Source organism: Leptonotus elevatus, chromosome 1 (assembly GCF_054856555.1).
Source record: "Leptonotus elevatus isolate MCC_2025b chromosome 1, RoL_Lele_1.0, whole genome shotgun sequence".
Taxonomy (NCBI): Eukaryota; Metazoa; Chordata; class Actinopteri; order Syngnathiformes; family Syngnathidae; genus Leptonotus; species Leptonotus elevatus.
Genome location: NC_141239.1, coordinates 8,282,430 through 8,305,241, shown reverse-complemented (window position 1 = coordinate 8,305,241; position 22,812 = coordinate 8,282,430). Strand labels below are relative to the sequence as shown.

At 37.7% G+C, this 22,812-nt stretch overlaps 1 protein-coding gene across 2 annotated transcripts in view; it reads right to left on the bottom strand.

The window, feature by feature from the left end:
* Positions 1-22,812, bottom strand: part of b4galt2 (UDP-Gal:betaGlcNAc beta 1,4- galactosyltransferase, polypeptide 2) — a 110,590-nt gene that overhangs the window by 14,725 nt on the left and 73,053 nt on the right. Inside the window, exons 5-7 of one of the 2 annotated variants that reach the window (XM_086081759.1) lie at positions 8,313-8,500; positions 8,107-8,229; positions 2,701-2,805 (exon numbers count right to left, since the gene is read on the bottom strand). In XM_086081759.1, coding sequence (XP_085937885.1) covers positions 2,701-2,805; positions 8,107-8,229; positions 8,313-8,500 — 416 coding nt within the window. Of the gene's footprint in view, positions 1-2,700; positions 2,806-5,145; positions 5,237-8,106; positions 8,230-8,312; positions 8,501-22,812 lie in introns of those variants that run through there. The other variant, XM_086081766.1, reaches the window with a different exon arrangement.

The window sequence follows — 22,812 nt, the reverse complement described above, 5'->3', positions numbered from 1 at the left end:
CTCCTCCTGTATAAATGACTTATTTGCCGCTGTGATGAATGAGGCCCAATATGGTGGGATGAGCCCTCGGAGGAACATTAATCAGAAAGAGTATAGCGCCTCACGTTAAAGCCGTTTAAACGGGGATTATCACTGTTTATTCTCTCTAAAGAGCACCTTCCTCCCGCCCTTGCCACATACTAAACCACCACACCTGTGCCCACTCGGTCCCGTGCCGAGTTCAACCGATGAAGGCATCAAACATTTTGACAAGCTTCGCCAGGGGTCAAAAGTTTAGTGAAGTTAAGCAAGTAAATTAAAGTTATAATCCAACGGCTATAACGTTCCAGCAATGATGCTAATCCGACCGCTAACTAATGCTGGCTAATTTGCTAGCTTGTAGCATGGAGTCATAGAAGCCACTTGTTGATATACTGTAATTGTGTGTCAAGTTTTTTTCTTCAAAAAGATGAGAGAACATTTGATGTGAAATCGTTTTTTTTTTATCTGAAATGTTCAACATTATCGGCCGATAAAAAATATACATGGGTAATATGATTGTCCTGACTAAAACGTTGACAGATTTGTTGACTAAAACTAGACAAATAAAATTATGTTTTTTTGGATTAAAATAAAGACTAAAACGCTAGATTTATAATAGACTAAAAATGGCCAAAAAAAAAAACAGGATTAGGTTGACTAACTAAAAACTAACAAGTATACTGGACTAAAACTGAGACTAAATTGAAAAATGGCGGATAATATTAACACCAGTTACAATTGCTCGACGCACAGTTGTGATATTATTAATTCGATACGGTTTGAGTTGATGCAGTCGTGTCTTTAAAATCAAAAGTTGTGATTCAAAACCAATTTTGGGATTTGAATATAGAGGTATAAAAAGAACTGCACTTTTAAGTGACATATCATTTACCACAATTTTTCTAATGAAAAAACAAATAAACAGAATTGATTGATAAACTTTATATCAACTTCTTTTGCACGTGGACATAGAGAATAATTAATCCATTCCAGGCCTATTTTTCACACTTAACCCGAATTTTACGCATTGCATTTGTTACCGCAAGCTAAACGTCCCCCTTCATAGATGAGATCACGTCATGCAACACGAAACCAAGCCAAACGAGACGTCAGACATCCAGCGGCGACCTCTTGAAAACAATCTGCGGACTGAATGGGCACGAAATCTAAAACAAGCAGGTGCGCATCGCGCGTCATCCATCATCGTTTTAAGTGCGCCCGTCGTCCGTAATTGCCTGCCAAAAACCGCACGGCTTCAAACGGGAGCGTCTCGTCTGCTCGCCTTCAACCAAATCAATAAAGCAGCCACCAGACGGGCCGGACGCCATTGTGCTGTGCGCTCGATTCCCGCCCGTATCAGGCCCACCGCCTGCACAACGATGCCGGCATCAACGGGGACGCTATTTGTTCGCTGGGTCATGTATTATTCATATGGCGTCGCGAGGGGCAGAAGATAGTGTTTTTTTGTTGGAACTCACTTAATTTAGTCTTTTTTTTTTGTTATGTCGCTCAGAAATGTTTTGCTCTTGGAAGATCTTTAGAGGAGAAGTGGGATTAGGATTTAAATAGGTTGTTTCTCCCGGTATGCCAATCTACCCAAAAGTGAAAATACTACGTACAATATTTCACTGTAAAAACACTTTATCACTAAATCATATTTTGTCATCTTGATTTAGAAATTAAAAAAAAGGAAAAATGATAGTTTTGCATTATACTGCGATATTTTACCACTTTGTTTTGCTATTATCTATTTTGCCATGAAGATGTTATATTTTACCATAAAATCACTATCTTGCTTTCTCTTGGGTCCCATTTTATTGCAAATCCATCACCACCATGTTGTATTAGCTTATTGTAAAATCATCCTACCTAACACTCAGCCAGTTTGTCTCTCAGGCCCGGCCTGTGTACACGTTTGAAAACTCCCTTTGGTTTGTTGTTAGGACGCCGCGAGAGGCCAATAACGAGACGTTAAGATAGCCAAATATTCCCGTATATATAAATATATATTTTGAGCTATTTATGTTGTATTTTGCCACGAAAATGCTATATTCTGTGTCCAATAAAACATTAATATAGTATTATATAGATATATTAATAATATATTCTGCAATAAAAACACTAAGTATATTGCCCATGAAAATGCTATATTCTGCCATAAAAACAGTAGTAGTGATTGTGCTGCCATGGCAATAAAATAGATTGCAATAAACGATATTTTTTCCCTGCAACAGTGTAGTTTAGCATGGCCTAAACCAATTTGGCCCTTTCAGAACATACATTTAGTTTGCGTTCAATCCGTTGCTTAAAGTCATATATGCTATTTAGCGTTAGCATTAAGCTAGCAGACTATAAGCTATGCTATGCAGAGTTATTTTAAATACTTGTAGTCTTTTTTTTATGTTTAGTTTGACAGAAAACTTGGACATTGAAGCCTCTTTTTTTTCTGAAGACGTTCTTCACTATCAACCGAACTCATACTTGTCGAAGAGCATAGCTACCGTATGACGCTCGTGTCTTAAGTCAGATAAAAGCAAAAAAAAAAAAAAAACATGGTCAAAAGATAAACACTGCATTTTGATATATTTTGTGATTGGCAAATGTGATATTTAAAAAAATAAAAAATAAAAAACACAAGTTGCCATAAATCAACATGAAACATGAACAGCAACGCGGTACCTTTGCGGGTTGGGCTCGTTGTGTCTGTCTCGCTCGTGTTTAATCATTCTGTAGCGGCCGATGCGCACATCCGGTCTGGACACTTTCATGCCGTTCAGAGTGATCCTGCAACGCACACACATGGCAGTAAGCATTAGATGGGAGTAAGGCGCAATAAGAAGCACAAGTTATTGGACTGCGCCTTCTCCGGTTCTCCTCCACTCTATTGCTTTCATGCAATTAACTCCACTGGCGGTGGAATTCCCCGTGAACCCAATCAAATTTGCCCGCGCAGACCGAATTTGGGACGATTATTGGAGCAGTCTGGGAAAGTGGTTTGAGCGTGCGGATACATGCTGGATGGTCCAATCGAAATCAGACAATTAAAAGACGATCAAATGGACACATTGCTCGTTCTTGTGCAAGATAATAGCCTCGAAAGAGAAGCTTTGTTTAAAAGTCTTTTTGGTGCCAAAATGTGGAGTGACCTGAATGAAATTGCCTTTCTCACCACTTCAGTTAAGACACTTACACTTGAATTAATCGCTCTTTTCTTTCCCTGCGCACTCTGAATCACAGTTTGTGTTTGTATGTGAACCTCTCAAGAAATAAATGAGTTTACATTTTTTGCACGCATATTGTAAACACATTCCCGTAGGCCATTATGTAAACAATGTAGTTAATTTGCATACACACGGATATATTATGTAAACGTGTCTGTGACCTCACTAGTCTCAACATGACATTCTGATTAATATTACATTTGTGGTTTTATGCCGTTATTAAGCAAAATCCAGCCGTTTTAATCCATCTCAGGGGGCGGCCATTTTGCCACTTGCTGTCGACTGAAGATGACATCACAGTTGCTCAGGGCTCAGGCATGCAACGACCGATCACAGCTTCACCTGTTTTCTGAAGCTCAGCTGTGATTGGTTGTCGCCAGTGACATGAGCAACCGTGATGTCATTTTCACTCGACGGCAAGTGGCAAAATGGCCGCCTTCTGTTATTGCAATATTAACCAGAATGCCATATTTAGACTAGTGGGGCTGCATAGAACATATTATTGTTTTTGTTTGTTTTATTTTTAGTTTCGGGCCACTCACGCGTATGTGACATGCTCATAACTATTCCGTTTTTTTTCTTCTGGGCTTCAAGCTTAGGCAATAATTGAAACCGTATGAATATTTAATATTTATTGATTGTGTATTAGGTTAGTTCTGTCAGCATATCTAAGTAGTTGAGCTTTTTCACTTTCAATACTGAACAAATGCATAAAACCAATATCTGTCTGTACATTAGGGATGGGTAAGCACCGATACTAGGTATCAGGCCAACACCCGTCCTTATTTCAAGGTGTCAGTACTCGCAACGGCAGCCAATACCAGTGTCTGGTATACTATTATCAGCCGCTCTCTTGTAGCCATTTTACAATCAGGAACTAGAAATTTGGCATTTATAGGTATTTCTTGAAAATGATGTCATCGTTTTCTTTTGGAAATTTGATGTATCATGGCTGTATTGATACTTGGTACATATTATACATATTCACATTGTAAGCAGGTACAAACATAACGGAAACACATTAGTCTGCATATTGTAAATGTGTGGCCATTCACATGCACCCATAATGACGTAACAGCCTTTGCTACAGGATATTGTTGCATGTTCAAAAGTGGATGCTGGGAAAACGAAAGCGTTGCCGTCAACCTGACCGTGGGGACAAGACAAGGGTACGGGGAGCGGGGTCGGATCTGGAGGGCAAGCAGTTTGGGCCCCGTGGGTGGTACAGGACAGACTATAGATAATAATGTATGTGATTTCAATGAGCCATGTCTTTAGAAGCCCAGATTCAGATTTGGGCTCATTTGGATACATTTCCGTAATTAATTGCAGAGTTCCTGTTGATTTTTTGGGTCTTTTAAGACAATTTTTAGGTATTGTTTATCGCCCATGTAACCCTAATTTGTTCCTTTGTACACCAGAAGTGTTCATTTGACCCGATCCATGCTCAAAATTGACCCCCCAAGTGTGGGGTTGAGCAAATTCAAATATTATTAAATGTATAATCTCAAATGTACTAAATAACTTATCATTGATATTGTCCTACACTTCTTTAACATTGAAAAAAAAAAACTTTTAGATATTAAAATTTTAACAAAAATTTGACCTCTAATAATCTTCATAAGGGGAATTGAGGAAAATATCGCTGCTATTAGCATTTTTGGTGAACCCCCCAAAAAAAACACAAGAAACAAAAGGTTAACCATACAAAGAAATAATAACAATAATAAAAAAAAAAATTTTTAATATGAAGAAAGTTTTCAGCTATTACTGTATTTAGAAAAAAAACACTTTTTTTGTGCAAAATAATGTAAAATCGTGTTTATCCCTCCTTTTAGCATATTTGCCAAGAAGCTGGCAACAACATTGCAGTAGCTGCAGGAAAATTGTGGCAATTACTGGCTGTTGAGCCACATATGACAACAATCGCCTGTCATCTTCACATGTCTGAGCCATGTGGGGTAGGGTGGCGAGACGGAGAAGAAGGCCTTGTCCTACAAGAGAAAAAAAGAACACATGGAATCTTCCGGAACGTGTTATAGGCGATGAAACTCATGTTTAACCAATATTTGGCACAAACACATCACTGAAAAAACACATTAGCGTGTGCTAGGGGAAAAAAAAAGGAAAAGCCTACTACATTAGCTAAACTACTACTGACACCCATTTAACGCAAATTCGAATGTGCCTCCTCCCCAGTTATAAGAGGGTGTGCACACTTGTGCAACCACCTCAATTGTGTATTTTTTTTTTTACTTCCCCTCTTTAAAATATATATTCTTTCCTTTAGTTGAGGTACAGGTTACGGGCTAAGTAAGAAGTCAAACTTGCGTGCGTCACATGAGTGACATTTGGAGGCAATCAAAGCAAGCAGATGTTGCATAACATGGTCAGCGCCCAAAGGGCCGAACCGGATCAACGTGTGCAAAAACATACCAGATTTTATATTAAAAAAGCGTCTGAATGCAGAAGCTTGTCCAAAATGAGCTTTGAAGGACATATTCCTTACGACTGCTCTTAGAAAGGCTTTTAAAGCAGCCGGCCATGACAAGGCGAGGGAGGGTGTGCGTGTGCGTGTGCGTGTGCGTGTGCGTGTGCGTGTGTGTGTGCGTGTGTGTGCGCGCTAGCTCTTAATGCGAGGCCACCCATAACCTTCACACATGGCAGCTTAAAGCAAGTTAGATTTATTGCCTTTTTAATGTCGCTCCAAATGCAAATGACAAACTTAGCCAGAATCTAAAAGCTTTACTTTGGGGAGAAAAATAGGACAAGGAGACGGCAAAGTGACAAGCACTAACTGCTTCTTTTTTTTTCTCCTCCTTGTCGCCGAGGGGGTTAAACTGTGATAAAAGGCACAGTTACGCCGATGATGTTCCGTCTCGCCAAGTTGATTCGACAAATGGAGCCTTTTACGCATCCGGTGTCGGTACCAGCTACAGGACTGGCTGAAAATGGTGTGTTTACAATTGTTCTATAAAGTTATATGGAAAAAAAAATGACGGTAAGACATTGGAAAGAAATGATTAGAGATGTCATTGAAAGACTAAAACCAGCATCTACCGAAACTCAGACACAATCTGCTTCCTCCTCAGGTCATTGAATCGGTAGAGGCTGGTGTCTGTGGATCTCACTCTGCTTCGTCTGTCCTTCCTTCCTTTCCTCAGTCTCTCCTTCGGTCTCTTGAGGTCTCCCTGATTTTTTATTTTTTTTTGGATTTGTTGGAATTTAGATGTTTCTTGGGTTGGGGAAGAATTCTGGTGGGTGGCCCGGTGGGTGGTGTCTGGTCGGTGCTGGATTTCACCTTCCTTGGTTTTCTTTGGTCCCCTCGGGTCTCCTGACGGCGGTGTTCGGTTTAGGTGAACGGTATGGGATTTTTTCTAATAGGTTTTTGGTGAGCTAACAAATACACGCACGCACGCACGCACGCACATACACATACAAAAAAAAAAATATATATATATATATATAAATAATAATAAATAAAAAAATAAAAATAAAGAGCAATGATGATGACATTTCCGAATGAACAATACTGAGCTCTTTATAAAAAAAAATAAAAAAAAGAAAGACTAAAATTGTGAAAACGTAAATAAACCTAAGAATATAAAAGCAGGATACTTAAGAATGAAGAAATAATCAAATAGACAGTATGCCGGTGACGTCACCACTGCAGCGCTAACGAAATGCGCGATTCACTTCGGTTTGGTATTTATTATTTATTCAACCTATTTTATTATTTATTCAATATATATTGCGTTTATATTCTTAGGTTCATTTACGTTTGTGCAATTTCAGTCAGTACATTTTGTTGTTTAAATGACATCTTTAATATTTTCTTTCCGATGTTTGACGTCAACTGGATAATTTCCGGCCAATCCTGTAGCGTAAAGTGTTAGTTAGGCGACCCCGATATGATCTGACAGCCCGATCACATCTGGTACTGACGCCGGCGGACACTCAGACAACTTCAAACGGACTCAAAGTTGAGCTTTCCTATAGCTACTAATGTTGTAACTGGAAAAAAAAAAACATATGAATGGTACACTGGATTGCAATAACTGGAATAGCACCGCACGGATTGTCATGCTACTATAGTGTCCTGGACATCTCGTTTTGTGTTAGCATTTCTGCTAACATGACTTTGTAGAGCATTGTGGCGTAAATGTCAGTTTATAAACACATTCAACCATTGGAGATGATATTTACCACAGTGGCTTTCAATTCAAACCTACTTGAATGTTCTTTACTATTGCTGGACCAGCCAGGACACACACATCACGTGTTAGCATCTTTGCTAACATCATGGTTCAGAGTTTTGTAGGTATGATTACTGTTATTTTGACCACGGTAAATTTTATTTACGACGGTATCTTAAAATTTACACCTACTTCAGTGTTCTGTAATGTTGGTGGACCAGCTAGGACACTCACACACCATTTTGTGTTAGCATCTTTGCTAACAACATCCTTCACAAATTTCGCGGCACGACTGACCACCGATTTTATTTATGATGACATAATATTGAGATATGGGTGACCCAAAATGAAGACTTTTGTTGTTCAGATGCTTTTGCGTTTTGACTTGTTAGCAAACATATCAGATACGAGCACTGCAGCAGTGCCATGTCTGCTAGCTTAATTCAAAACGCCATACGGGCTAACGAATAGCATCAGTGGCGCAGTCAGCACGATTTTTTGTTCTTTGTGGGAGGCTAAAATGGATTAATGGCATTTCAATTTGAATTGGAGATATGTATGTTTGAGAGACGCACATGGTCAGGGAATACATTAAACGTGTGGGTTCAGGCACCACTATATTAGCGTAGCATAGCTAGCCAAAGCATCTTTTGCTCTATGAAGCTCACCTGTTGTAGATGTCGTCATCTTCCCCTCCCCAGCCCCAGTATTCGTTGGGGAAGCCGTTGATCTTCAAAAACTGTTTTTTACTGAGGCCCGACACGCCCCCGAAGTAACCCGCGTAGGGCAGCCTGGAGCGGAACACACAAGAACCCTAATGTTTTTTGTAGATATACTGCGGTTCCAACATCAACATCACATCGTGCATTTTCACCTGAAGCCGAATTTGTCCATGGCGATGGCGAAGTGGCGAGGCTGGTCATAGCAGTGGTACAGGTTGCGGTCGTCCATGGGGATCAGGTCCACGTCGCTGAAAATGAAGCAGTTGTAGTCTCCGTCCTTGAGTGCCTCCGCGTAGCCAACGTTCAGCAGCTTGGCGCGGTTGAACGTGTCCTCACCCAACTGCAAAAATGGACGGTCATTTTTGATATTTTTTCACTTTAATGCAGTAACTGTATGCTACAATGCTATTTGCCACTTCATACATGGCAACACAGCTATATTTCAAACATGCTACACGGCAACATACCACACAGCTGTATGCTACTTGACGCCCCACTGCACAGTTATTGAGACAGATGATGTTGATTTATCTGTATGATTACTCTGTATGATCAGTTTAATTAGCAACCGGGTTAATCAGTATATAATCCTCACAGCTGGAGGATTTATCGTGTCGCCGGCGTTATGTACGCCTCCGATGTGCCTAATCAATCTGCATCTGCTCTGACACCGTTATGTGTCTAGTAAATAACAGATCACTTTTTCCACGCGGCAAAGTTACGATGCCGCGCCGTCACCGAGTTGTGCCAAGTAGTTAAGGCGAAAGGTACAGGTTGAGCATGGCTGCGTGGCTGCTCTGTATTTATTATCGCCCGGTGGATGTGTGTATTGACCTCTGCTAAGCTGCTGCGCTCGATTATGTTTTACTCACTCAGCACAACGCGCGTGTGCGTTTGCGTGTCGTTCCATGTGTGTCTACAGTAATCACAATATAATATTATTATGAATAAAATGAGAATGAGCCATTTTAATTCCCATATCTTCCATCCTCTCAATGACAAAGCTTGAGGCTAATGGCAGCTACAGTAACTTATTTAGCAAGCTAGCGTGTACTACAGTATATGTTAGTAATATGACGCAACATTGCTACTTACAATTATGGTACATTGTACACAACTTACATTGCTAAAAACTTTGTGGATATATGGTACATAACCACACGCTGTATAGCCATATCCTAATTTGCTACATTGCTCATGACATGCTACACAGCTAAATGCTACATAGCTATTAGCTATATAGCACCACAAAAAACACAGCTATATGCTCCTAGCCACATGCTAGATAGCTGAGCTACATATGCTACTTAGTTTACACATGACATAGCTATATGCTAACTAGCCACACATTCACAACAAGTGTTCATGAATAGTCGGCGATCATATTAGCATCTGAATTAAATCCACTTCACCCTTTATGTGCCCCACCTTATTAATGGTACAAGCATCCAGTCATAAATAAGTTTATAAATATATGCTACATAACCACACGCTACATTGCCACATGCTACTTTGCTACATGCTTCATCATTACAAGCTACACAGCTAAATGCTACATAGCTACACAACTATATGACATCGCCACACAAAACCCAGCTATATGCTACTAGCCACATGCTACACAGATAAGCTACATATACTACTTTGTTTCATGCTCCAAAGCTATATGCTACCTTGCTACACATGACTTGATTTGATTTGGTTCTTTATCGAACATATATTTCATTACACTCATATCGATACATCCAAAGAAATTACAGCATATATACATTTTTGACAGCTCATGATTGATGTAAGTAATTTTTTAAAACTTTGCTTTTAAACAATTTTTTTAATTCAGCAAGTGACTGACATCTTTTCAGGCCAGTTCTAAAATCATTCCAGAAATTAACACCTTTTACAGAAACACACCTTTGCTTAATATTTGTTCTTGTTTTAATTGTTTTTGTAGACACTTGTGCCCCTTATCTTATAAGGACTCTAATTTCAAACAGCTTCTGAGTACTCTGGCAGAGTAGATTGTTGTGTACTTTATACATTATTTGTGCTATTTTAAATTCAACTAAGTCGTACAATTTCATTGTATTTGATTTAATAAATAGAGAATGAGTTGGTTCTGTATATTTTTATTGATTTATAATTCTTATGCCTCTTTTTTTGCAGTTTGAAAACAGGATCGGTATTTGTTTTATATGCATTTCCCCAGATTTCCACACAATAGGTCAGATATGGTAATAATAATTTATTATAATATATATATATATATATATATATATATATATATATATATATATATATATATATATATATATATATATATTATAATAACATTTTGAGACACAACAAATATCATTTTTATACAATATAAATAATTTGGGGCCTAGCACAGACCCCTGGGGGACCCCATGAGTAATCTTCAAGTGTTTTGATTGTATATTGTTAAACTGTAAGTACTGATATCTATTATCCAAATAACTCTTATGCCATATCTCTCAAATTTATTAATTAGTATAGAATGATCTATAGTATAACAATTTTTTTTTTAATCAATAAAAATTCCAACAGTATTTTTTTTAAATGATCTTTGTTAGTAGATATTGCTTGTACGAGTTCCATGACTGCCATTGAGGTGGTCCGTTTTTCTCTAAACTATATTGATTTTCACTTAAAAGCTTATGTTTTTCAATAAAATTGTCCAGTCTATATGAAAATATTTTTTCTAGAATTTTTGAGAACCGTGGCAGCAGTGATATCGGTCTATAATTAGTGAATATATGTCTTTCTCCATTTTTATGAATAGGAATAACTTTTGCTAGTTTCATTTTTGATGGAAATATACCAGCTTTAAACAACAAATTATAATTAAGTGAAAGGTTGCACAACATATTCTATAATACTTTTTACTAATGTCACATCAATATTGAAGCAGTCAGTGGACTTTTTATTTTTTTTTATATTTTAACAACATTTAATACTTCTGTATCATTAATAGCATTAAGTCACATAGTGGATGGATGTTTTTTTTATATTCTTTGTTTCTATGCGTTTGTTTCTTGGCTCAGGGATTTCTTTTTCCAACATTAACAAAATATTCATTAAAATCATTAGCTAGGTCTGAAATGTTTTCAAAAACAATATTTTTATCTTTTATAAAATATTCTGGATAATCTATTTTTAGCTATTTTTAATTACATGATTCGGTATTTTCCATATTTCTTGTGTGTTGCTTTTGTTCTGCTCTGCATGGTAATAATCTTTCTTACTTGTTCGTAAAATATTCAATAGTTTATTTTTGTAGGTATTTTGTAGGTTATGAATAGTCGGCGATCATAATAGCATCTAAATTAAATCCGCTTTACCCTTAAGTTTTAAGGACTTAGATCTATAACGTTTATAGAATTGTTTTCAAAACAGCTAAGATTTCATATTTGTCACAAACGAAAACATGGGAAAGACATTCCTGCTATACTAGTATTTCAAACGGTCACATAAATACTTGACGCTAGCAGGATGAGGAATTGACTTATTTATGCATGACTGACCGACTATACAGTTGGGCATGTGGCATATATACAGCATACTGTATAGAGATGAATATTAAAATAATACATGGCCCCCCCCCCCCCAAAAAAATAAATGAAAAATACTGGCCCATGCGCTGTTAATATAAGATCCTCCATCCCAGCATCACTTGGGAAGCAGGAGGTTCATCAAAGCTTGATTAGATACTGTAGCCAACCGAACACCCCCCCCCCCCCCCCCCCACGCACATATCTAATTTAAAAGCAAGCAGTCTTCAATCCCTTTTGCCGTGCCATGTTTCTTCGCACGGAGGAGCGCAGAGGCCAGCGGCTGGCGCGTAGCCAAGATAACTAATTGCTGTAATGACTTTCATAGCGGCGCGCACAATCGCAAAGCGCAAGCGGAAAGGCTCGCGGCCGGTGGTGGCCAATTCAATAAAGATTTCTGCCGCCCTTTTTTTGTACAAAAGACCATAGTCTAATTTGTCCTAAGTAAATAAGAATGGGACGACAGTCATTCAATATAAAATATAGCAAACTTCAGTGGGAACATAAAAGAAGGAAGCAATCCCATCCACTCTGGATTTTAATGTAGTAAAATCTAGCTTTAAATTGACCCCCGTAAAAAAACATTTTTTTTTTACAATTGCCTATATTAACTCATTCACTGCCATTGACGGCTATAGAAGTCAAAAATTCATTTGAACTATTTCTATCAGTTGAACTTTTTTTTTTCCACTTTTGTTAACAAGAGTATGAAAACCTAGAATTGTTTTATTGCACATTTAGAACAGATATAAAATTTGTAATTAATCAAGAGTAGTGAAGTAATGTGATTAATTACAATTACAAATTTTAATCGCCTGACGCCCCTAATTTTTTTAAATAATTTTTTTTTATCGCGTTAGGCGGTTAATTTTTTTAAAATTGTTATTAATCACATGACTTTTTATACACATTTTATATCTGTTCTAAATGTCCCCAAACATTTCTAGGTTTTCATACTCGTTAACAAAAGTGGGAAAAATGTGAAACTGCTAGAAATAGTTTAAATGAATTTTTGACGTCTATAGCCGTCAATGGCAGTGAATGAGTGAATAAAATGTAAATGCAGCGGATCCGTTTGAAGAGGTAAGACAAAAGAACAAATCATATGAAAACGGAAGCTATCCCATCAGAAATAATGTCAATCCAATGAATCCATTCCAGACCAAGGTTATTCTAGTGAAAAAACATTTTTGAAATTCATTTTTCGTTTAAAGGGACTACACCATGATATTTAAAGCCCTTCCACAGTTAACTATAGGCATATCATTTTTTAATGAAATATTAGGTCTTTTGCTGGCTACTTTTCCTATGTGGAAGTAAAACGCCCGGTTCAGTCAAACCCCGCCTTTCCTCTTGTGGTTGCCGCGCCCCTCTGATGCAAGTACAACCGTGTTTTCTTTACATGTGGAAATCGGATGGATGTTCAATTCTTTACATTTGAAACAAAAACGCTCCTTGCCGCAAGAAATCGTGGTGGAGGAAGAGGAGGCGAGAAGAGGGAGGGGTCTCGAACTCCAGCCTGCTACTCACAAGGCGAGCGTGCTAACCACTATACCAACCGTGCAGTTATGCAAAGCAGAGCAATAAGTTTTACTTTACACAAGTGTCAGCCAGAAACCTTTCTGGGATTTTAAGACGGCCAATAATTGTCATTGCACTTTGGCATTGCAAATGTGAAGGATAATTGATTGCTTTGAATTCATCTGGACAACATCCCATGGGGGGAGGTCTCAGAGAAAGTGGGCGTGCGTTTAGTCCGGGGGTGGGGCCGCACGCAATGACGTCAAACCGTGCCAACGGCTCGTTTTCTCAGGTTGGGAGGGGCTGGTGCTTGGAGAGCAGAATGACCTAGAATTTTTCATACAGGGGCGAATGGAGGAAAACACAACTTGAAGCTTTAAATTTGTTCAACATAAACAAGAGGACTTCAGACATTTTACAACTTGCTTTAAATACATGTATAAATGATATGCTGGTCATGTTTTTTGTGAGGAATTAGCATTTTAACATGGCTAAAAGCTCCCAAAAGTTGATTTTTTTCATGTTGCTGTCCCTTTTAAAAATAAAAATAAAAATGAAAGAAAATAATTTTACATTTTTAAAACTTAATTACAGCAAACATTTCCTTATGAGGGTTTATTTTAAATGTATTTATTTCAGTATTACTGTTCGACTGTATAAAAAAAGGAAAGGTCCGATAGTCGTTTTGGAATTGTTGTTTACGTTATTACGCAATACAGAGTGACCTGTCTTTAAATCTGGAACTCGACAAACACTACATATATATATATATATATATATATATATATATATTAGGGGTGTGAATTGCCTAGTAGCTTGCGATTCGATCTGTATCACGATTCATAGGTCACGATTCGATTTGATACAGATTAATCCCGATACAAATCTAAAAGTCAATTATTGCGATTTTTTTAAACTAAAATTTTGAAAACACTAATCAGTAAACTTGTACATGTACACTGTAAGATTTGTATGAAAATCTACTTCAGGTTTATATCTGTGGTCCACCGTATTTAACAAAGAGGTTGCAATCTGTTTCATGTTTAAACAGCATTGAAATCAAATTTTAAGGCTTAATGTTCCATTAATATAACATTCGTCCATGCTTAAAATGTGAATCCTAATTCTAATGAAGACATTTTGTTTAATATTTCCATAAAAAATTGAGCTTTAACAATCGATTCGGCTGTATATTGAAACGATAGGAGAATTGTGCGCTGTAATATTGCGATATATTGCAGAATCTATTTTTTAACACCCCTAATATATATATATATATATATATATATATATATATATATATATATATATATATATAAAAGATCAAACTGAACTAAAACGAAGGTTTTCCCAAAAATAAGAACTAGCCTTTACACCGATCTGATCGGCTGGATCGGACGATATTTAGAATTTTAGACAAAATCGAAGATCGGCTGTAATCAGTCACTAATCAACTCCATAGAAATAAGACAAGTTACAAGTTATATTTAAAGCTACAACAACTGCACATCAATGGAGCCCCTATTCATCGAGTCACCATGGCAACGAGGTGCCGCCCTCTGCTTCCGCATTTTTTCATTTTTTTTTACCCCTCTCAACCGAAAATCTTAATGCGATCATATGGCTGGAAAAAAAGTGCAACACCGTAGCGGCCCCCCAAAAGAGGAAGGCGGCGTGGGAGAACGTTGCTGCTCGGGTGTCGGGTCAATGCGTACATTTAAATGTTGCCTTTTGCAATCCCAATAATATTACAGGGGAATGTTGAACGGTAACTCTTTAATTCATTTCATTCAGGTGCAATCCTGTGGGGGAGAAGCGCACTTGCACCATCCAAACTTCCATTTACGACTTTGTTAGTATTTTGCGTAGTATATTAAAAAAAATAATAAAATCCCTATATAATTCCATTGAGCAGGAACAAAGTGTAAATCACACAGGAAGTATGTCAAAAAGCGAGTGAACAAAAGACGGAAGAGACCGAAGGGGGTTGGACGGAACCGTGACGAGCGGTGACAAACGTTGCCGCAAAAAGACATGACAGGGAAGGTTGGCGGCACCCTGCGGTGGTGGCGAGGAGGGGGAGGGGGGAGGGGGGGGGGGGTTGAGGGGGGTGCATGTGTCAGTCAAAGACAAATGGCCGACTCATGCAGAAGGAGACAAACTGTAGCTATATACTCGTAGACTGTATACTCAGGGAGCTGCCACCCGACATCAGACACTCACGAGGCATGAAGGGAGAAGACACAAACAGATGGTCGCCGTGGCTGCGGGCTTTCGACCTGCCGCGCGTCAACCGGGCTTGAGCTAGTATTGTCCACATGCAGGAGGAGAAATGGACTAATAATAAAAATAAATATTAAAATTGCATAAAAACATGTCAACAGCTGACAATTAATTGATTAAAAAGTATATAAATAATACAAATATGATGATGATGATGATAATAATAATAATAGATTAAAAATAATTTAGTAAAATAATTTATTAAACTCTTTAAAATTGTAATAAATTTATTAAATATTTTATCTGCAAATATTAAAATGACAATAAATGTATAAAAACGTTTTAACAGCTGGCAATCAATTGATTAAAAAAATGAGAATAATTATAATGATAATACTGTAATACGACAACAATCATTGATTAAAATAATTTATTAAACTCATCAAAATGTTAATGCGTTCAGAAAATGTTTAATCTGCAAATATTAAAATGACAATAAATGTAAACGGCTAATGATCAATTGATAAAAAATACAATAAAATATAATAATAATAATAATACCAAGTGATTAAAATAATTTATTAAACTCATTAACATTTTTAATAAATGTAGAAAATATTTTATCTACAAATATTAAAATGACAAATGTATAAAAACGTTTTAACAACTGATAATCAATTGATAAAAAATACAAATAAAATATAATCCTACTGTAATAATAACGATAATAATCATAGATTTAAAAAACTTTATTAAACTCATTAAAATGTTAATGAATTTAGAAAATGTTTGATCTGAAAATATTACAATGACAAATGTATAAAAACGTTTCAACAGCTAACAATCAATTGATAAAAAATACAAATACAATAATAATAATAATAATCTTAATAATAATAGATTACAGTAATTTATTAATCTGATTAAAATGTAAATACATTTGGAAAATGTTAAATCTGCATTTTCTTAAATGATTTTAAAATACAAAACATGGGATGTTTTTCTCACCCGACTCCATAGCTTAGACATAATGAAGACGGCAGATTGTTGCCACATATACTAAACAGCCATTAATTGGCAGAAATTCCTGAAGCACCGTCATTGTTTCTGTTGCTGCACCTGATCAGATTTCTTCTCATCTTTTCCCCAATCTCGGAGGGACGTCTCGTTCTTGTGACTGCCGAGCCACGTTTCCTCCACTCGATAAATGTTTTGTCTGTGGGTTCATTCTATATTTAATGCCTTGGAAATTCTTTTGGACCATTCTCCTGACGGATACTTTTGAACCGTGACATCCTACTGTGCAAGTTTTCTGCCTACCATGACTTGACAGCCTAACTTTATTTGTGGTTAATCAGAGGCATTTTAAATGTTAGCAGGTGTGTGCTAACTCCAATTTAGCATGCGTTTGAATGTGATTGGTTAATGCTGGACACATTTTAGCCTAAAAAATACAATCGATTAAAGTGCCGTATGGCAAGAACCCTCCATTATGATTTTATGCTATTCTGATACGTTAAACACTGCACAACGTCCCTCACGTGCCGAAAACTTAAAAATTGTAGTTGAACTTTTTTTCCTTTTTCTTTCTTCTTGCAGTGGACAGGAAATACACACACACACACACACACACACACACACACACACACACACACACACACACACACACACACACACACACACACACACACACACACACACACACACACACACACACACACGCACACACACATGCACACACACAGTCTGGGTTTCACACCGCGTGTCCCTCAGACCTGCTGCAGCTCGATACAGCGAGGTGACTCATCCCTCCTCATTTCCCATCACGACCAATATGGGACACCATCTGCCTCTCGCCTTAATGCTGGAGCCTTCTCCAATCTCGCCGTCACTTTGAGATATTGCCTCTGCGTGTGCGTTTGCATGAGCGTGTAAAATATGTGCTGGGTGAGAGTTGCAAAACTTCCTTTTCCTAGATAGTGGCAATGCTGTAGCAAAAGTTAGCCCCAAGGTAAACATGAGTAGCCCACGGGATCTAAAAAAATTCTCACCAGTGATGGGACAGTGTGACTTACTAAGAACTTGAACAAAAATAATTATGTTGTATAAAAATAGAATAGAGATAGATTGCGTTCAATGAAATTTTATTTTTTTTATTTACCAAAATGAATAGCTTAATAGCTAACAGCTAATAAAAAGCTCATTTGACAGCTGTGATTTTAATATCCTGATACTGTGATATTTTTGCTCACGGTTATCATACCGTCAGAATCGAATACCGACCCCGGTTTATGGATGTTATGTGAGCCAGGCATTGTTTTATGTTAGCTTAAAGCTAATGAACGTAGAATATTCCGTTTCGAATCGCTCCTGCCACCTGCTGACGAAAAATGAAACTCCACATGTCGTTCTTCACATACACACCACGCACATTATGTCACATCCGCAGACAGGGCGCGGGAAATTCGAACCCGAATCCAGTCTGAAAACTATTGGCCAGAGGCTTGCAAGAGTAGCCATTGTGAACAGCTAAGGTGTTAATCTACTAATTAGAAGGCCTTTCACTCATAAATGATCAAATAAAAAGCTTATTGTAAAGTTATTTTTGGGGAAAAAAGTTCCATATTGCAACTTTAAAAGCTTAATTTTTGGTCTGTTTCACTGAAACAGATGAATCAAGAATTAATTTTGTGTCATAATTATGTTTTGAAATTTTTTTTGCCATCGCCTACGCATGCCCCGCCCCCTTCTGACAGCCTTGGTTTAAAAACAACAATAACTAGAGCTGTCAAACGGTTACATTTTGAATCAGATTAATCACATCTTAAAATTTTGATTAATCACAATCAAATTAATCACTTAATTGAAAATGCTTTTTATCAACATTTGAAGAGCACCTGTTATATGATAATTATTTCGACATTTAATGTTATGAGGACGTCGTCAACATTTTTTGATCCACTGCACACTGTCATCCTCCTCTTTTTGTAATCAGTTAATAACTTCCATAATTAAAAAAATTGTTTGACATGAACAAATATTCTGAACATCATACACAAACATTTATTAAATGCTTTTTAATTCAATGCATGTAGTTATGTTATTGCTAGAACACAACCTATGCTACCTTTTTTTTGCTCATCTGGGGTCAAAATTAATAGTGTGATGAATCTGCATCAATACATGATTAATGTGATGATTTTTTTTTTCATTAATCAATGAGTTAACGCTTTAACAGCACAAAAAAACCAAAAACAATCACAGTCGCCGTCTAAGGAGGATTTGCTAATTAGCATGTTGCGCGGACAGCCATGGAGTTGTCAAAATGTGGGCGAACGTGCTCGCAGCAAAACATGCCGTGAATCCCAATCAGCTGAGCTAATTAAAATTTCTTCCTCCATCCCAGAGTGGACCGGCGACTGGCGAGCGGCGGCGATCAATCGGGATGTCAATGCCGCCGCTCTGAGGTCAACAACACGAGCGCGGCGGGAACGAGGGGTTGAAAAGCCCAACATTATCCCACGTGCATTTTTATTGCCTTCAGCTGAATCCCCTTCTGAGTGAATGATGTGCTGTTACGTGGACGAGGGAAGGCCACGGGGCTCGTAAATGGGAGGCGAGACGGAGGACGCCGTTTAGCGGGAATATGGCAGGCGATATGAAGCATGGATGTGGGATGATTAAGTTTTACATGCATGCTAGTGCAAGAGCAGATAGCAAGCTGCTAACCGGGTTTTAAAGGGGGCGGGCTGAGTTTCCAAAGTCAACACTGGACAGTTTTTTTTGTGTGTGTTTTGTTTTTTACATTTTCCACAGTTCCCGTCATTCTAATCATAAATAACTGAGAAAAGTATAAAATATTTAAAAATGTAAAAATCCAGAAGTCTAATATTACAAACAGTTGGTAATAAAAACTAAAAATGATCAAATGGAAGATACAGATTAAACCGTAAAAAATATATAGCATTAAAAAAAAAAAACATCCAGTGAGACAAAAATTTCAATAAACATTTTGAATTACAAAAATAAATTTTACGTGGTTTCAAGCCATCGCAATATCAAAATCAATTGAGGGTAAAATAAAACAAACAAAATAAAATAAAATGCATTGAACAAAAAATTAAGAATAAAAAGCGATTTAGTGTGACTTTGAACTAAATAACAAATACAAACATTGAATTTCAAGTCATTCTACTATACACAATAAAACAATGCAAAATACATTAAAAATAAATAAATATATTTGTCATCGTAATATCAAAAACAACTGAGAAATACACGATAAAAAAACAAAACAAATGGTGGCAGTGGTGTTTTGAAGTACCTTGACTTAGTGTTTTGAGATTGCAATTTTTTTTGTCTCGCGATACCAGCAAAATTTGTGCTATTTACCCCCGCCACTAGATGGCGCCAGCACACTTCACAACATCCGATGCTAGAGATACAATGCACCGAGTTGATTTTAAATATTTTTTAATTACAAAAAAATGCAGGTTTTTGTTGTTGATTTTTGATTTGGCGGAAAACACTTATTGATTATTCATCACCGGAGTTTCAGGTCTTAATTAATTTTTCCTCCAATGTGTTTAAAATGGCTGTCAATTAGAGGCGGTATTTCGTGGCAAGATTCATGACTGGTGAGACACTACTTTTTCCTCTGGAGTAAATATGAACCCAAAATAAAAGATTTGCCTATATTTAAATTCTTGATTGAAACCAAATTGTTGACAAAAACAACTTTTATGATTAATAGCTAGTTTAATTTAATCAGTGTAATCGACGGAACATTTGCTGCCTTTGTATATGTAACGCTCTCTACGGGATCTCGTCTATTGCTGACGCGGACGTGACATGTCATCATGCATAACAATGCAAATGTGCTATATGCAATTAGCCTCCTGCTGGAAACGCATCAGATGCGTAACATAATGTTCCGAAGGAAAGGCGCTCACAGCGGCGCGGGTGATTGTTGTTATAACAATCTCACACTTTATGGAGGCTACATATAATTATGACGGACGAGCTGCTGTGATTGTAGATTGAAAACCGCATAAAAAGACCCCATTCTTCCTTTGTAGAGCCAAAATGAACTGACAGTACAACACAAACCAACAGTGATGATGAACACTGGCATAATAATATTAGAATGTCAAAACAATAACAATTAAAGCAACGATAGTCATTAACTTCACTTTAATAGTTTTGTTATGATAGTGATAATACGAACGTACGGCAATGTGTAATAACGTAACTCATTTACACCCAGCCATTTTCAATAAAGCAACCCCCTTTGCTCCCGGCTGTTTTATTGGATTTTGACTGATTTTGCCAGGCCCACAGAATATTGTGTTCTATTGCTATAAAAACATGTCACCGACCAAAAGAAAGATTAGAGTTTCTTCTTTCATCAGGAAGAAAAAGTATATTTCTATTTGTTTCTGTTTTGCAGCAATAAGCATTAGAATATAGCTTAAGTTTCATCATTATTCCCAAATCTGTTGAAAACACTGGGGGGGGAAGCCTTTTTGCAACGTAGCCCCGGTTGATCTCTTATACTCTGCTGCCACCTGCTGGCCATTTTTGTAATAACTACCATTGCTTTAAGCTTTCTGTTGAGGATGCATCCAAACCTTCTGTATGCTCTTGCATAAAAAAAACATAATCGTATATAAATACGTTTTTGGGACGGTGGCAATATTTAAAATTTTACGTTTTCATACGTTTTTGGGAGCAAATGAGGAATTTTGTAACCTGGACAATTCTTGTTATGTGCTAACATTAACGTCAACACATTCCGATACTTGCTTTTGTATGAGGCTCATTTGGGAGAATTCAACAATTAGGAGCTCTGGAACTGGCACAAAAATGGCTGCTTCCAACCAAAATGGCAGACCTCCTGTTCAATTCCATATATGGTCCTTGAGACATTTTAGTGTGATCTGTCATACGTGTAATCAATTGCTTGTCGATTCTCAAGATGGTCATCAAACTTTCAGATATGCTCCGCCCACATTAGATGACAGACCAAAAAAATTGGCAGTTTAGTATTGCCCATTTGTTAACGACGCCTACTTCTGATTCCATAGTGCAAGTTCATTGAACAGGAGTCCTGGAATTTGCCCAAAAGGACTGCTTCAAACTGAAAAAGCTGACTGTGCGGCTATTATATAGCGGACGCGGTCGTGACGGTCGAAATGCCACAAGGCCGGCAAACCAGTCATCCGGCATGACGGCATCACCGCAACTAAGCTAATCAACCTGGTGGGCGTGTTTAATGTCAAAGCTGAAGCACAGCAGTGGACCTCCGTCAGTCTTATCTGACCGCCCTTGAGGAGCAGCTCCAAGCCGACCCAACACGAAAACCACTGCGAGGTTTGGCATTTCACAACCATGACTCTAATGGAGACGATGGAAATCTTCCCGCAGGGGTAAAGTTCACTCAATTGAACAGAATCTGGGCTGGAACTCCAGCTGTTGGAAGCAGCGCTTGAGCGATGCCAGCGCTCGGAAAAGGCCAGAGGGCTGAGCTGCAGGTGTGGGAAAACAAAATCAGAGACGGAACTTGCCAGAACGCATCACGAGGGACGTACATCATTCTGCATCCCAAACTACGCCATCCATCACTCGCCTCCAACAGTATGGGACGATAAAGCCCATCAACGTCTGTTACCGGTGGTTTGTTTCTTCAGCACATGGCAAGATAATTCTGTTCATGGCGCTACTGTTTGAATGTAATCGGACACACTTGGGCAACTAAATACAACACAAACTTTTTTACTCATATGAAAAATGTCTGTTTCCCTCTTGTCTAATAGTCATCTTCTGATCTCAAAATCTATTTCTGCCTCAGAGCTAATTACAAGTGAACCCGTCTATTTCTAACTAGCGTGAGCGGCTAATTTTAGCAGTGGTTCTGAAATACTTACAGAGCTTAATTACGTGATACCCAGTCAACTGCGGGTTAACGGCTAATGTTAGCAGTGGTAGTAATATGGCTCCATCTCACACGTAACACAACCCACAAACCATTCAGGAAGTGGCTAGCATTATCAGCTAAAATTAGAAGTTCATTAGCATGATTGGCTACAGTCACAAGTAGCACTGAAATATGATATTCTATCCTGTTAACCTGCCATGAGGATTAGCAGCTAACAATAGCTAACAATGCTAGCAGTAGTACTCCGAAATACTCCGTCTCGCATACCTCTTATGCTCATGCAGTAGCCCATATTTATTTTTCTACCTCCTATAAACTGCAAATGCAAATAAGGCCTCGCGGAGCATTTGTGTCGTGTAGGCACATTTTCTTCTTGAATAGCATTCAAGCAAAAAAAAATAA